This window comes from Jaculus jaculus, chromosome 6 (genome assembly GCF_020740685.1).
Source record: "Jaculus jaculus isolate mJacJac1 chromosome 6, mJacJac1.mat.Y.cur, whole genome shotgun sequence".
In the NCBI taxonomy this organism is placed as follows: Eukaryota; Metazoa; Chordata; class Mammalia; order Rodentia; family Dipodidae; genus Jaculus; species Jaculus jaculus.
The window spans coordinates 162511672-162526770 of NC_059107.1; the positions used below are offsets into that span (position 1 = coordinate 162511672).

At 49.1% G+C, this 15099-nt stretch overlaps 1 protein-coding gene across 2 annotated transcripts in view; it reads left to right on the forward strand.

Moving 5' to 3' along the window:
- Atxn10 (ataxin 10) overlaps nt 1–15099 on the forward strand; it is a 166907-nt gene that overhangs the window by 144306 nt on the left and 7502 nt on the right. Inside the window, exon 12 of one of the 2 annotated variants that reach the window (XM_045152028.1) lies at nt 5997–6241. The exons of the other annotated variant lie outside the window; for it this stretch is intronic. Within the exon in view, the coding sequence (XP_045007963.1) occupies nt 5997–6226 (230 nt within the window). The 3' untranslated portion in view covers nt 6227–6241. Of the gene's footprint in view, nt 1–5996; nt 6242–15099 lie in introns of those variants that run through there. 2 annotated transcript variants of the gene reach the window in all.

A 15099-nucleotide genomic window follows, 5' to 3' on the forward strand; every position in this document is an offset into this window, starting at 1 on the left:
TTTTAAAGTATTTTTTTGTTGTTTTTTTTTCTTTTAGCTATATTTCATACCCCCTTTTGTTTTGAAATACCTTTTTGCAATAAAATAAATTTACTTTAGATTGAAAATATACAGTATTAACTCAACAGTCCTTATAATCCTATGCTGAGGGAAGGTGATGTAGGGTAAGTGTGCTTGCTCGGGGGCCAGGCAGGCCTAGACTTCCTCACTTAACCTCTGTGAGTGTTCACTTCTCTCTCCAGTGGGACCCCCCCCCCCAGGTTATAGTGACTCTGAAAGGTTATCTTGTTTATAAAGCACCCTGCATTGTTTCTAGCACATAGGTGTTCTTGTGCAAGCACCTTGGATCCCTATGAGGAAGGTAAACTTTCATCTGTGACGTCCATGTGTCAGTACTGAGACTCCATAAGGACATCCAGGACACAGTGAAGGGTGCAGGAGAACATTCCCACCAGCAGGGTGGCACCGAGGCGCTCTCTGAGGGAATGGGGATGCCCTGTGACCCACTTCACACCATTCAGGAAAGTTAATTCAAGATGAGTCATAGTCTCACTGAGACAATAGCCTCTGGAAAGAATCAGAACAGTAAATTTATTTTGAGGTTGGACAGAAATTTCCTAAACAAGATACAAAACCCCTAATGGGGTAGCACTAACTGTAGGAGAAAGACTGAAGCTGTTTACATTAGCTGCAGATGACTGTGGGTCAAGAAAAGATCCACCATTCGGTTCTATAAGATGACAAAAGGCATGCATGGCATTTAACAAAAGAAAGACCCAAACAGCTGCTAAACATCAGAAAGAGCCCCACATTGTTAGTCACTGTGGAAGTGCACACTGAGTCCACGTCAGGGCTCCGTCCCACATCCCGATAGCTGGGGAAGTACTGGCAGGCAGTGCCACGTGACGGCAGGGCTGCCCAGCCACCTGAGCCTTAGTGCATTGCTGTGGAGAAGGCGATTGGAATGGTTTTTGGCAGTGTGTGCTGGCAGCAGTAACACTGGCTCCATGACCCAGCAATGTACTGCTAGGTATATCCTCAAGGAAATGTGTGTGTCTGTCTGCGAGAAAACGTATGCTAGAATCTTCAAGGTGGCATTATTCCCAAGAGCCTGCAAGTGAGATAGCCAAGTGCTTATCAGTAGCGGAACAGAAAACAGTGTAGCTTGTTTGCACATGGAACGCTGTGTCCCAGTAAAGACTGGACTGCCACATGCAGGGGGTAGACAGATTTCATTCGTATGATCCAGAGCAATAGAAACCAGACACACAGGGCATATACACCGCGTGATTCATCCACAGCGACAGGGAGAAGAGCTTACACCTGAGATGTGAGCATGAGCACCGTCAGCACACACCTTCACCCACAGCGACAGGCAGAAGAGTTCACACCTGAGATGTGAGCATGAGCACCGTCAGCACACACCTTCACCCACAGCGACAGGGAGAAGAGTTCACACCTGAGATGTGAGCATGAGCACCGTCAGCACACACCTTCACCCACAGCGACAGGCAGAAGTGTTCACACCTGAGATGTGAGCATGAGCACCATCAGCACACACATTCACCCACAGCAACAGGGAGAAGAGCTCACACCTGAGATGTGAGCATGAGCACCGTCAGCACACACATTCACCCACAGCAACAGGGAGAAGAGTTCACACCTGAGATGTGAGCATGAGCACCGTCAGCACACACCTTCACCCACAGCGACAGGCAGAAGAGCTCACACCTGAGATGTGAGCATGAGCACCGTCAGCACACACCTTCACCCACAGCGACAGGCAGAAGAGCTCACACCTGAGATGTGAGCATGAGCACCGTCAGCACACACCTTCACCCACAGCGACAGGCAGAAGAGCTCACACTTGAGATGTGAGCATGAGCACCGTCAGCACACGCGTTCACCCACAGCGACAGGCAGAAGAGCTCACACCTGAGATGTGAGCATGAGCACCGTCAGCACACGCGTTCACCCACAGCGACAGGCAGAAGTGTTCACACCTGAGATGTGAGCATGAGCACCATCAGCACACACATTCACCCACAGCAACAGGGAGAAGAGCTCACACCTGAGATGTGAGCATGAGCACCGTCAGCACACACATTCACCCACAGCAACAGGGAGAAGAGTTCACACCTGAGATGTGAGCATGAGCACCGTCAGCACACACCTTCACCCACAGCGACAGGCAGAAGAGCTCACACCTGAGATGTGAGCATGAGCACCGTCAGCACACACCTTCACCCACAGCGACAGGCAGAAGAGCTCACACCTGAGATGTGAGCATGAGCACCGTCAGCACACACCTTCACCCACAGCGACAGGCAGAAGAGCTCACACCTGAGATGTGAGCATGAGCACCGTCAGCACACGCGTTCACCCACAGCGACAGGCAGAAGTGTTCACACCTGAGATGTGAGCATGAGCACCGTCAGCACACACCTTCACCCACAGCGACAGGCAGAAGAGCTCACACCTGAGATGTGAGCATGAGCACCGTCAGCACACACCTTCACCCACAGCGACAGGGAGAAGAGCTCACACCTGAGATGTGAGCATGAGCACCGTCAGCACACGCGTTCACCCACAGCGACAGACAGAAGTGTTCACACCTGAGATGTGAGCATGAGCACCGTCAGCACACACCTTCACCCACAGCGACAGGCAGAAGTGTTCACACCTGAGATGTGAGCATGAGCACCGTCAGCACACACCTTCACCCACAGCGACAGGCAGAAGAGCTCACACCTGAGATGTGAGCATGAGCACCGTCAGCACACACCTTCGCCCACAGCGACAGGCAGAAGAGCTCACACCTGAGATGTGAGCATGAGCACCGTCAGCACACACATTCACCCACAGCAACAGGCAGAAGAGCTCACACCTGAGATGTGAGCATGAGCACCGTCAGCACACACCTTCACCCACAGCAACAGGCAGAAGAGCTCACACCTGAGATGTGAGCATGAGCACCGTCAGCACACACCTTCACCCACAGCGACAGGCAGAAGAGCTCACACCTGAGATGTGAGCATGAGCACCGTCAGCACACACCTTCACCCACAGCGACAGGCAGAAGAGCTCACACCTGAGATGTGAGCATGAGCACCGTCAGCACACACCTTCACCCACAGCGACAGGCAGAAGTGTTCACACCTGAGATGTGAGCATGAGCACCGTCAGCACACGCGTTCACCCACAGCGACAGGGAGAAGAGTTCACACCTGAGATGTGAGCATGAGCACCGTCAGCACACACCTTCACCCACAGCAACAGGGAGAAGAGCTCACACCTGAGATGTGAGCATGAGCACCGTCAGCACACACCTTCACCCACAGCGACAGGCAGAAGTGTTCACACCTGAGATGTGAGCATGAGCACCGTCTGCACACACCTTCACCCACAGCGACAGGCAGAAGAGCTCACACCTGAGATGTGAGCATGAGCACCGTCAGCACACACCTTCACCCACAGCGACAGGCAGAAGTGTTCACACCTGAGATGTGAGCATGAGCACCGTCAGCACACGCGTTCACCCACAGCGACAGGCAGAAGAGCTCACACCTGAGATGTGAGCATGAGCACCGTCAGCACACACCTTCACCCACAGCGACAGGCAGAAGTGTTCACACCTGAGATGTGAGCATGAGCACCGTCAGCACACACCTTCACCCACAGCGACAGGCAGAAGTGTTCACACCTGAGATGTGAGCATGAGCACCGTCTGCACACACCTTCACCCACAGCGACAGGCAGAAGAGCTCACACCTGAGATGTGAGCATGAGCACCGTCAGCACACACCTTCACCCACAGCGACAGGCAGAAGTGTTCACACCTGAGATGTGAGCATGAGCACCGTCAGCACACGCGTTCACCCCACAGCGACAGGCAGAAGAGCTCACACCTGAGATGTGAGCATGAGCACCGTCAGCACACACATTCACCCACAGCGACAGGCAGAAGAGCTCACACCTGAGATGTGAGCATGAGCACCGTCAGTACACACCTTCACCCACAGCGACAGGCAGAAGTGTTCACACCTGAGATGTGAGCATGAGCACCGTCAGCACACACCTTCACCCACAGCGACAGGGAGAAGTGTTCACACCTGAGATGTGAGCATGAGCACCGCCAGCACACACCTTCACCCACAGCGACAGGCAGAAGTGTTCACACCTGAGATGTGAGCATGAGCACCGTCAGCACACGCGTTCACCCACAGCGACAGGGAGAAGAGTTCACACCTGAGATGTGAGCATGAGCACCGTCAGCACACACCTTCACCCACAGCAACAGGGAGAAGAGCTCACACCTGAGATGTGAGCATGAGCACCGTCAGCACACACCTTCACCCACAGCGACAGGCAGAAGTGTTCACACCTGAGATGTGAGCATGAGCACCGTCAGCACACACCTTCACCCACAGCGACAGGCAGAAGAGCTCACACCTGAGATGTGAGCATGAGCACCGTCAGCACACACCTTCACCCACTGTGACAGGCAGAAGTGTTCACACCTGAGATGTGAGCATGAGCACCGTCAGCACACACCTTCACCCACAGCGACAGGCAGAAGAGCTCACACCTGAGATGTGAGCATGAGCACCGTCAGCACACACCTTCACCCACAGCGACAGGCAGAAGAGCTCACACCTGAGATGTGAGCATGAGCACCGTCAGCACACACCTTCACCCACAGCGACAGGCAGAAGTGTTCACACCTGAGATGTGAGCATGAGCACCGTCAGCACACGCGTTCACCCACAGCGACAGGCAGAAGAGTTCACACCTGAGATGTGAGCATGAGCACCGTCAGCACACACCTTCACCCACAGCGACAGGCAGAAGAGCTCACACCTGAGATGTGAGCATGAGCACCGTCAGCACACACCTTCACCCACAGCGACAGGCAGAAGAGCTCACACCTGAGATGTGAGCATGAGCACCGTCAGCACACACCTTCACCCACAGCGACAGGCAGAAGAGCTCACACCTGAGATGTGAGCATGAGCACCGTCAGCACACACATTCACCCACAGCGACAGGCAGAAGAGCTCACACCTGAGATGTGAGCATGAGCACCGTCAGCACACACCTTCACCCACAGCGACAGGCAGAAGAGCTCACACCTGAGATGTGAGCATGAGCACCGTCAGCACACACCTTCACCCACAGCGACAGGCAGAAGTGTTCACACCTGAGATGTGAGCATGAGCACCGTCAGCACACGCGTTCACCCACAGCGACAGGCAGAAGAGCTCACACCTGAGATGTGAGCATGAGCACCGTCAGCACACACCTTCACCCACAGCGACAGGCAGAAGAGCTCACACCTGAGATGTGAGCATGAGCACCGTCAGCACACACCTTCACCCACAGCGACAGGCAGAAGTGTTCACACCTGAGATGTGAGCATGAGCACCGTCAGCACACACCTTCGCCCACAGCGACAGGCAGAAGTGTTCACACATGAGATGTGAGCATGAGCACCGTCAGCACACACCTTCACCCACAGCGACAGGCAGAAGTGTTCACACCTGAGATGTGAGCATGAGCACCGTCAGCACACACCTTCGCCCACAGCGACAGGCAGAAGAGCTCACACCTGAGATGTGAGCATGAGCACCGTCAGCACACACATTCACCCACAGCGACAGGCAGAGGTGTTCACACCCGAGATGTGAGCATGAGCACCGTCAGCACACACCTTCACCCACAGCGACAGGCAGAAGAGCTCACACCTGAGATGTGAGCATGAGCACCGTCAGCACACACAGTGTTCTCTGGGGCTGGCTGTGTTCTGAGCCACGGTGGGGGGACACAAGGAGGAACAGCTATGAGGAAAGTGTCAAGGTGTCCATTCTCTTGCACTACATCTGAAAAATTGTTGCTCATTTGATTGGTGCTTTTCTGTATGCCAAACCCATTGTGCCCATTACCTTGCACAATTTTCTTCGGAGTCCTTTGTTGGAATCATTGTTTCCATTTTACAGATGAGGAAACTAAAGCCCAGAGAGTTAAAGGAGCAGTCACAACTCTCCCAGCACACGTGTGTTGGGACAGGAAGGTAACCCCAGGTTTGTCTGACATCATGGCCAGAACTTTTATCCTATTTAATATGTCTAGGCTTGGGCCTGGGTCCTTTCTTTGCTTCCTGTCTGTGTTTCTGAGGGACAGGTGGGCACACTGCAGTGTGCGTTTATCCCGCTGGTGCATTTCCTAGGCCATAGTAATCACCCATAAAAAGTGATGCCTGTTTGACCTTCACTAATAATCAGGGTCAGTATCTGAGTGCCGAGTTGGTAACCCTCTTGGATTGTATTTCCAGCTCCTTCCTCCTTTAAGACTTAAGTTGTCTTTGTCTCCTAGATTCACAATACCCCTCACCAAGCCGAGTGCCTCAGTTGGGCCTGGGGTACAGTTGTGTTGCTCTGTCACACCATGAAAGGTCACGTGAATTACCGGCAAGGTTAACCTTTCCTGCTAGGAAACCCATCCCAAGTATTTTCTTGGTCCTGTACTCTGATGTATCCCCCACATTGGAATTGGGGCCCAGGGAACTGACCAAACTGTGCTCCCATATTTTAGACTGTAGTTTCTGAATAGGTAATATGTCAGAGATACCTTTAAATTAAAAAAAAAAAGTCACTTCATGGCATCTTGTGTGGTCCTGTGTACATGGTGGAACCCTACTTTGGGGAAACTGGAACATAGTTCTGGATCTTGGTGGATCTAGGAAGTTTAGAGTAAACATAAGGCTTTTTTAATTCTATTCTGAGCTCCTCCTCCTGGGGAACACAGTTTGTGGTAGCAGCCAAACATCAGAGGAGGAAGGAAGGCTGTACACCTCTTGGGAGACTCCACAGATAGGGCTGGTGTGGCTATCCACAGACCTCCACAGCAGGGGGAGTAGGCTCTGTTGGCTGATGGTTGAAGCAGCTTAGATACAGTTGTGTGTTAGCATCTCACTGTGCCTGTCCCCCTCACAGGATATAGTTTGTGTACATACATATACATGTACACACACACACACATGTATGTATGTATGTATGTATATATCCCCAGAAGATCCCTTAGGTTGAGTCTCATTTCTGTCAAAAGATACCAGTCTACTGATTGTCAGGGAAACATGTTGATCCTGCAGGTGGCAACTAACTTCTCACCTCCCTTTCACTAGTCAAAGTAAACCCAAGATACAACTGTCTTCATGAAGAAAATTTATGGGAGTGGTGTGGGCATCATGTCTGATTCCAACTATGATGTCCTCTGATCTTTTTTCTTCTTCTTTTGAGAGGTAGAAAATGTGCGTGCCAGGGCACCTCCAGACATGTGCATCCCCTTATGTGCATGTGCAACCTTGCACACGTGGCCACTGTGTGTCTGGCTATGTGGGATCTGGAGACTCGAACATATATTCTTAAACTGCTTAGCCATCTCTCCAGCCCTCTGATCTTTTTAAATTTTTTATTTAATATAATTTTTTTGAAACACGGTCTTACTGTAGCTCAGGCTGACCTAGAACTCACAACTGTGTAGTCCCAGGCTGGCCTCGAACTCACAGCCATTCTCTTACCTCAATCTCCAGGTGCTGGGAGTAAAGGTGTGCACCACCACACCATGCTTTCTCTAATCTTTGATATCATGTATTCCCTACTTTCTAAAAATTGCATTACCTGAAGTTTAAAGAAAACATTTTAGAAGTCCATGCCTAAATGATTTCACATTTGCTTTCAGGAGCAATTGTGAGTTTACTATCTTAAGAAAGCGTTTTTAGTTTAGGAAGTACAAGAAATTTTGTCGAAGTTGTTTTCAGACAGCGGTTACACGATAGCCATTGCAGTTCTCCCCCCTTCTGTGCAGTGCATCGCGCCTCTTTCAAAATGCTTCACTAGGCCATGTCACGAGCTCCCTCATCCCGCCCTGGTCAGGCAGACAGTTCCCTGAACAAGTGTCCCAGAAGGTGAGGGTTACCTGCAAGCCAGCTGCTGGGCGTAGAGGACGAGGGGTGGGAGTAGGGCTGCGCTGCCCAGGGGCCTCCTGGGAAGGAGCGTCTGTTTTCTTGTGAAGTTATTTTTTGCCAGGTTTGTGTTGTGTATAAGCTTTATTTAAATCAGTAGTGACTGGGTATGATTAGGAAATTAATAAATAACATATTAAAATTGTATAATTAGATTCATTGTCATACACAGTATATATTTATTAAGAGATTTGAAAAATTGGGGCAGTTGACTGGCATAGAGAAACATGTTCCAGGTAACTCTGACTAATTGTCACAAGTTTTGCCCAAAATGGCAGTAGTCAAATTTAGCACTAATGGAGGGCTTTGGTCCAAACACTGGTGAAACACACAGCCATTCATAACAGTTAAATAGTAACTCATTGGCTATTTTATATTATTCCTACCAGGAAGTATTACATTCTCTGTACCAATTATTCCTCTAGAGCCAGTGCATTAAAAGAGAAAGAAATGTTCAATGTGTTTGTGCCTGTGAGGAATTTACATCTTTAGGACTTAATGAATAGGCACTCATTAATTCCTGTGATTAAGTTACAGAAGCAGTTTGCTTAGCCGTTAGACTACTTAGTCCAGGAAGATGTAAGCCCTGGTCATGTCCAGCTTGAGAAACAGACTCTTCGGTACCATTTGCAGGACAGAGGGCTGAGGCAGGTGAAGGATGTGTTCACAGCCCATGCAGTTCTCAGCCAGCCTGAGACGACAGAGTGAATTCCAGGTCAGCCTGGGCTAGAGCAAGACCCTACCTCAAAAAAAACAAAAAATAATTTAAAAAGGAAAAAATATATGAACACTTATGTGCCTGATACACTCCGAAGCATGAAATAAGCTGAGAGAAGAGAAGGCAGTACTGGGAGGACTGAAAGAGCCTGTTAACCCGACTTGCTGTGCAGGCGCGGGCTCGGCCTTGCACCGGCAGTCTGTCTGTCTGCTCGGATTCGCTCGGCAGCGTACCGGTAAGGTAGAAACAAAATAAAACGTTTATTTCAAACAAGATCGGCTACAAACCAAATTCAGAAATGATACAAGGACGTTAATATGAAGGCTACTGTGGACAGTTGCATACCAACACATTGGGTACCCTAAATGAACAGATAACTGGGACATGGAAAGCTAACAAGACTGTATCGCTAAGAATTAAGCATACCTGTAACCAGTAAGAACATGAGATCTATGGGTAAGAACCTCCCAGCAGAGAGAAGCCCTGGGCCTAATGGCTTCATTTGTGAATTGCATCAGACATTTAGAGTAGAACTAACCCCAGCCATTCTCAGCTTTCACGAGACCCTAAAGAGGATGACACTTCCTAACCTGCACTGTGAGGGAACGTGGTGGTGCACACAGCCGGGGCTTGCTGGCAGTGGCTACAAGCCCTGGCACACCCATTCATTCTCCCTCACTGCCTTTTCTACCTCCCAAATTAAAATTTAAATTTAAAAAAAATTGATAATCCTGGTGAACCATGTTAATAGAACAAAGGGAAAGATCTCATGATCAATTCTTTCGACGCACAAAATGTCATTGGCAAATTATAACACTGTTTCATGACTTAAAACACACACAGGGAACAGTTTTAACAAGCTAGAAATACAGAGCACCTATCTTAGCATAATAAAACCTATATAAGAAAAATCCCCAGCCAGCATCATGCTCAGTAAAGAAACACTAAACACGAAACACTAAACACCTTCACTCCAAGGTCAGGAGCAAGGCAAGGCTGTTTAATTTCACCACTTCTACTTGACATAGAGTGGAGATTCTAGCCAAAGGTATCAGGCAAGAAGAAAATAAAGGACATCTCCATTGTAAAGGAAATGAAAAGGCTTTTTTCACAGTTGTTGGAATCTTCTAAGGATCCCAAACCATACTATTAAAACTAATAAATGAGCTCTGCAGAACAATACAAAGTTAGTACTCGGAAATCACTTGTCACTCTATATACTGATAATGAGCAGTCAGAAAAGGGATTTAAACAATAAAACTCTGAAAAAATTCAGCTAGGTAGGTAAAAGCCCTGTGCAATCAGATCTATAAGACATTGCTGAAAGAAATTAAAGAATACCAAAGTGGAAATACATCTCACCATGATGGATTGTTGGTCCTGATTTGCTGCAGCTCCCAATTCTGCAGATCAGCAGTCATCATTACCCCATGGAAAGCCTATTCTGAAGTTCATACGGGGTCTCAAAAGACACTGGATGGCCAACACACAGAACAAAGCTGAAGTCTTCATACTTCCAATTTTTGCAGCTTAATCTAAACCATCTTAATAAAAACTGTGGTGCTGACATAAAGGTAGATACATATGCCAACAAATGGAATGCAGAGCCCAGAGATATACCTTTGAATAAATGAGCAAATAAGTTTTGATAAGGATGCCAAGGCAAAACCATTCACCTGGAAAGATAATCTGCTGAACAAATAGTGCTGGTGAAGTTAAATAGCCACGAATGAAAGAAATTGAAAAGCTGAGTGTTTTGACATGTGCCTGTAGTCCCAGCCATGTGGGATGCTGGGACAAGAGGACTGCTTGAACCTAAGAGTTTGAGTTTATCCTGGAGAACATGAAGGGGGGGAATGACCCTGTCTACTGTCATACACAAAGACTGACCTGACCAAAAGCTTACAAGTCTCACTACAGCCTGTAGACCAGAAAGATACATGGGACAAAAGCGTCATGTCAGTAGATTTTGTAATGGTTTCTTTGTTTTGATGCCATAGGCAGAGTCGACAGACAAATTGGACATTATGAAAATTTTAAGACTAAGTCAGAAGACCCGATCAGACTACAAAGGATAACAAACTGTGCATTGGGAGGAAAAGGTTGCAAATCATTTGCTGAGAATATGAAGAGAACTCTTAAAACTCATGGATAAGCCAGTTTCTAAATAACAAAGGACTGGATAGCCCATAAAGAGATGCTTCTCACCACTGTTCATTCTACACGCAAAGTTGTGAGATGACTCCTCACAATCCTCACGGAGGCTTCTATTAAAATACAGAAAGTAGGAGGCAGAGGTAGGTGTGTCGCCATAAGGTCGAGGCCACCCTGAGACAACAGTGAATTCCAGGTCAGCCTGGGCTAGAGGGACACCCTACCTTGAAAAGCAAAACAATACAGAAAGCAATGTCTTGACACAGCTGTGGGGAGCCGGAGTCCTGTGCGCGGTTGATGGAGATGGTCACTCAGCCGTTGTGGAGAACAGCATTGCTGCCCTCACAAAGTGAAGACAGAATCGCCGTGTGATTCCGCTGTGTGCTTCTGGATCTCGCTGCAGAAGAACTGAGAGAAGGGGTCAGAGATTCTTGCACCGTTCACAGTAACTAAAGTGTGGAACCCGCCCAGTGTCCATCAAAGCATGAGGGGAAAAGCAAAATGTGGTCTGTGTATCAAATAGAATATTACTTGGCCTCAAGAAGAAAACCAACTTTGTTATATGTTATGACATAGATGAACCTTGAGGCCAGTAAGTTTGCCAAAATAAGTCAGTCACAAGGTGCATACAATCTGCCTATTAAAATAGCCTCACACACAAAAAAAATTGAGACCCAGAGTAGAAAGGTGTTTTCTGGGGGCTGGTAAAAAGGGATACTGGGCCGGGTGTGGTGGCGCACGCTTTTAATCCCAGCACTTGGGAGGCAGAAGTAGGAGAATCGCTGTGAATTCTAGGTCAGCCTGGGCTAGAGTGAGATCCTACCTCAAAAAACCAAAAAATTAACATTAAAATTAAAAAAAGGGAGAATGGAAATTTACTGCTTCATGGGCTTAGACTTAAGTTATGGACACGTTTGTGTGATGGGCAAGTGACCTGTCTAATTGGTAAGAGATTAGACTTGGTCTACAGCCAAGGCTCAGAACAGTTCTGGCCAGACAAGATGAGATGCAGAACATAGATCTGGCAAATCTTCAGAGCAGACAGCAGCCAGTGAGCGAATAGGCATAGGTGCTCACTCCCTAAGCTAGGAAAGCACAGCTCACAGGACAGTGAAAGGCTGGCCCCTGTGCGGTCACACTCCTGTGCATCAGGCCAAGGGTGAGACCATGGGGTGACACGGGCGGTTCAGGCCCACCTCTGCCACGTTACAAGCTAGTGGTTCATGAAGGCAGTTCTCTGCCTGGAAGCCTGGACAGACCATGTCAGGAGGCCCTGAAGAGAGCAGTCTTAACATCTTGACTGGGACCTGATGCCCAGATCTAGCCACTTGCCTTTCCTACTGCACATTTTCATTTCATCTTAAACGTGAGCTTCGCTACTTCCATTGATACTTTGCAGAGGTAGCTGGTTGATTTTGTCATGTGAAGTTTTGGGAGTAAAGGAGACCATTTTAAGTGTCTCGTGTGCTGCTCTTCCTTGATGTGTAGGCAGGGCTAGAGCTCGCAGCCAGAATGCTGGGAGGCTGTCCTGCCCCTTCTCTTGGCTCACTGGCTTCCGTGGGTTGAGCAGTGTGTTTGGAGGCCTTGAGGGTAAACAGAGGGTGCTGGGACCACAGGCCTGTGTGCAGGCCCTGGCTCCACCACTTCACATTGCAGGACAGATTATTCCGCTCTTGGTTTCCAATGTCTTGGTTTTCTCATCATAGGATCAGTGCCATCATGAGGGCTTGTGAGGACTGGAAAGTCTGAGTGCTTAACGTAGCTGCAGACACCCGTGCTGGCTTAGTGAGGCTGCTATTGTCTTTGCGTTGCTTTCCGGGTTCAGGCAGAGATGCTGACAGGCCCATTTCTGCCACGACGGCGTGGGGCTCTGCTTAGAAAGCTCTGCTGTGCTGAGTGTGCGCAGTGCTCCGAACAGACTCCCGTCAGCCACACGTCTCATGCGACCGCAGCGCCAGCGCCCTGCTCCTCACCTGGCACTGTCTGCTGTCCCTGGTTTCTGTTTCCAGGTTCTCTTGTCAGGCAGCAGAGCTCACCCATGCCATTGTTGACGGGGACCTGGGTGTGATGGGAGCTCTCAGCATTAGTTATTTTCCTAAGAAATTTGTCCTCCTCCTTAAATGCCTCCAGCCAAGAAAAAAAAAAAGAGGAAGCGTGAAGGTGACTGGCATGCATTCCTTCACACCTTGAAGTCCAGACCTGACGGTAGAGCTGGCGAGCCTGTCCTGGTCATCAGACACGAAGGGAGCTGGTTACTCCCACCACTCTGCAGGAGTGGGGAGCACTGAGGAGGCACCCCTGCGGGCTCCAGAGCACTGCTTACGCTCCCAGTATTGAATTCACGTGCTAGAGGCGCTGCTGAACATGTTGCATACAGAGCCTGTTAGCTCAGAAGTGACACTGGAGTGCTGCCCCAGATACAAATGGAACCACTTGTGGCCCCAAGACCGTTTGGTGTGGTTTAAGTTAGAAGTGGTAGTGGTTGTTTTTGATCCTGAAACCTGTAGTGCGATAGGGATGCCAGACTGTGCCTGCCTTGTACCACACTCTCCTTTGAAGTGGTTAGTAAAATGATTCCAGAACATGAAATGTACAAAATTAGTTTCAGTGCCATAAGATGCTTTACCACCAAAACCCCGTGAATGTGAGGTACCTGTGACTGCACGCCTTGTGGGCCACAGAGGCATCTGGGCAGTGTGTGTGATGGCTGTGTCTGGCAGACCAAGAATGTCATCTTCCCATGACTTCACTGCCAGCTGGATGGGCCCACAGTGTGTGCTTTTTCTCATCTTGGATGTTGGGTGGTGTACATTTGGGATTGAAGGACAGCACAGACTCCAGCCAGGGTCCAGATGGAGGACGGTACGTGGCACAGTTCCCTGCCCTTCCCACAGATGCTTCCAGGAAGTGGGGGCTTTCATAAAGTGGAGAGATGTGTGGGCTTCTGGGAGGAGGTCCATGAAACAGAATATCTAACTTCTCCCTGAAAAGGTCACCCTAGGGCTGGAGAAATGGTTCAGTGAGCTCGCTTGCCACCCCAGTAGGAAGGCCTGAGACTACCCGAGCCTGACCCGACCCCCAGCACCCATGTTCAAAGCTTAATGTGGCCATGCATACCTACAGCTCAGTCCTGCAGGCAGAGAGAAGAGAATCCCGAGGGTCGGCCAGTTTTAACTGCACAGAGCAGCTCCCGGGTTAGAAAGAGACTATCCAGGAGATAACGGCAAAGAGCACCCAACATTCTCCTCTGCTCGTCGTGCACACGTGCATGCAGTATACATGTATGCGCTACAAATAAGCCACCAAAAATTAAGTAGTAGAAATAAAAGGTGTTGCTGGGGAGATGGCGCAGTGGTTAAGAGTGCTTGCTTGCAAAGCCTGCCAGCTGTTTAATGTTCCAGTATCCACATAAAGTCAGACACACAAAGGTGGCATATGTGTCTGGATTTTATTTGCAACAGCAAGAGGCCCTCATGCACCAATGCGTACTTGCTGTCTCAAATTAAAAAAAAAAAAAAGTGACTAGAAAAAGTAAGGTGCACATAGCAAGGACAGTGAGTGTGTCCTCCTCCCAGACACCTATCTGGGTGGCCTGTTCCCCGGTGCCTGTGTCATTCTCTGCATTTCAAGGCCCTGCAGTGTTGCACCACACCCTGTGATGTTCCGTCTCCCTAGCAGCCAGGTGGCCTTTGAAAGCGGTGGCAGTCGTGAGGCGTCTTCTCCACCTGTGCAGATGGACCCTGTAGCGCATGTGTGGCATGGGTATTGTTCCACATCCTTCATATCATGACGCAGAATTTACAAATCTGGCAATTACTTCTCCCCCACAACCCCGCTTCCTCGTTGCCACTTTCAGTGTTGGCAGCTGACCACTAATTGGTTAGTGAGTGGCACACGTGACTTCAGCTTTGGCTTGCAAGTGCTGTTAAGACAACAGGCCATAAACCATGGCACAGACAGGCAGTGCTCACTGAAACTCTAGTATTAAAATACAAAAGGCAGAGGAAATTAGGTATCTGAGGATCCAGCAGTTTGGAGCAGCAGGAGGGAGCCAGAACGGGTGGTGTGTGGTGTTACTGCACACGCTGGTCCCAGCAGTGTGCGATGGGCTCTGGGGACAGTGTGCCCCATGATGCCATCCTCCTTAGTTTCTGATTGAGAAGAGTATGTACTTGAACCAAAAACCATGAACAAGAGTTGGGAACCA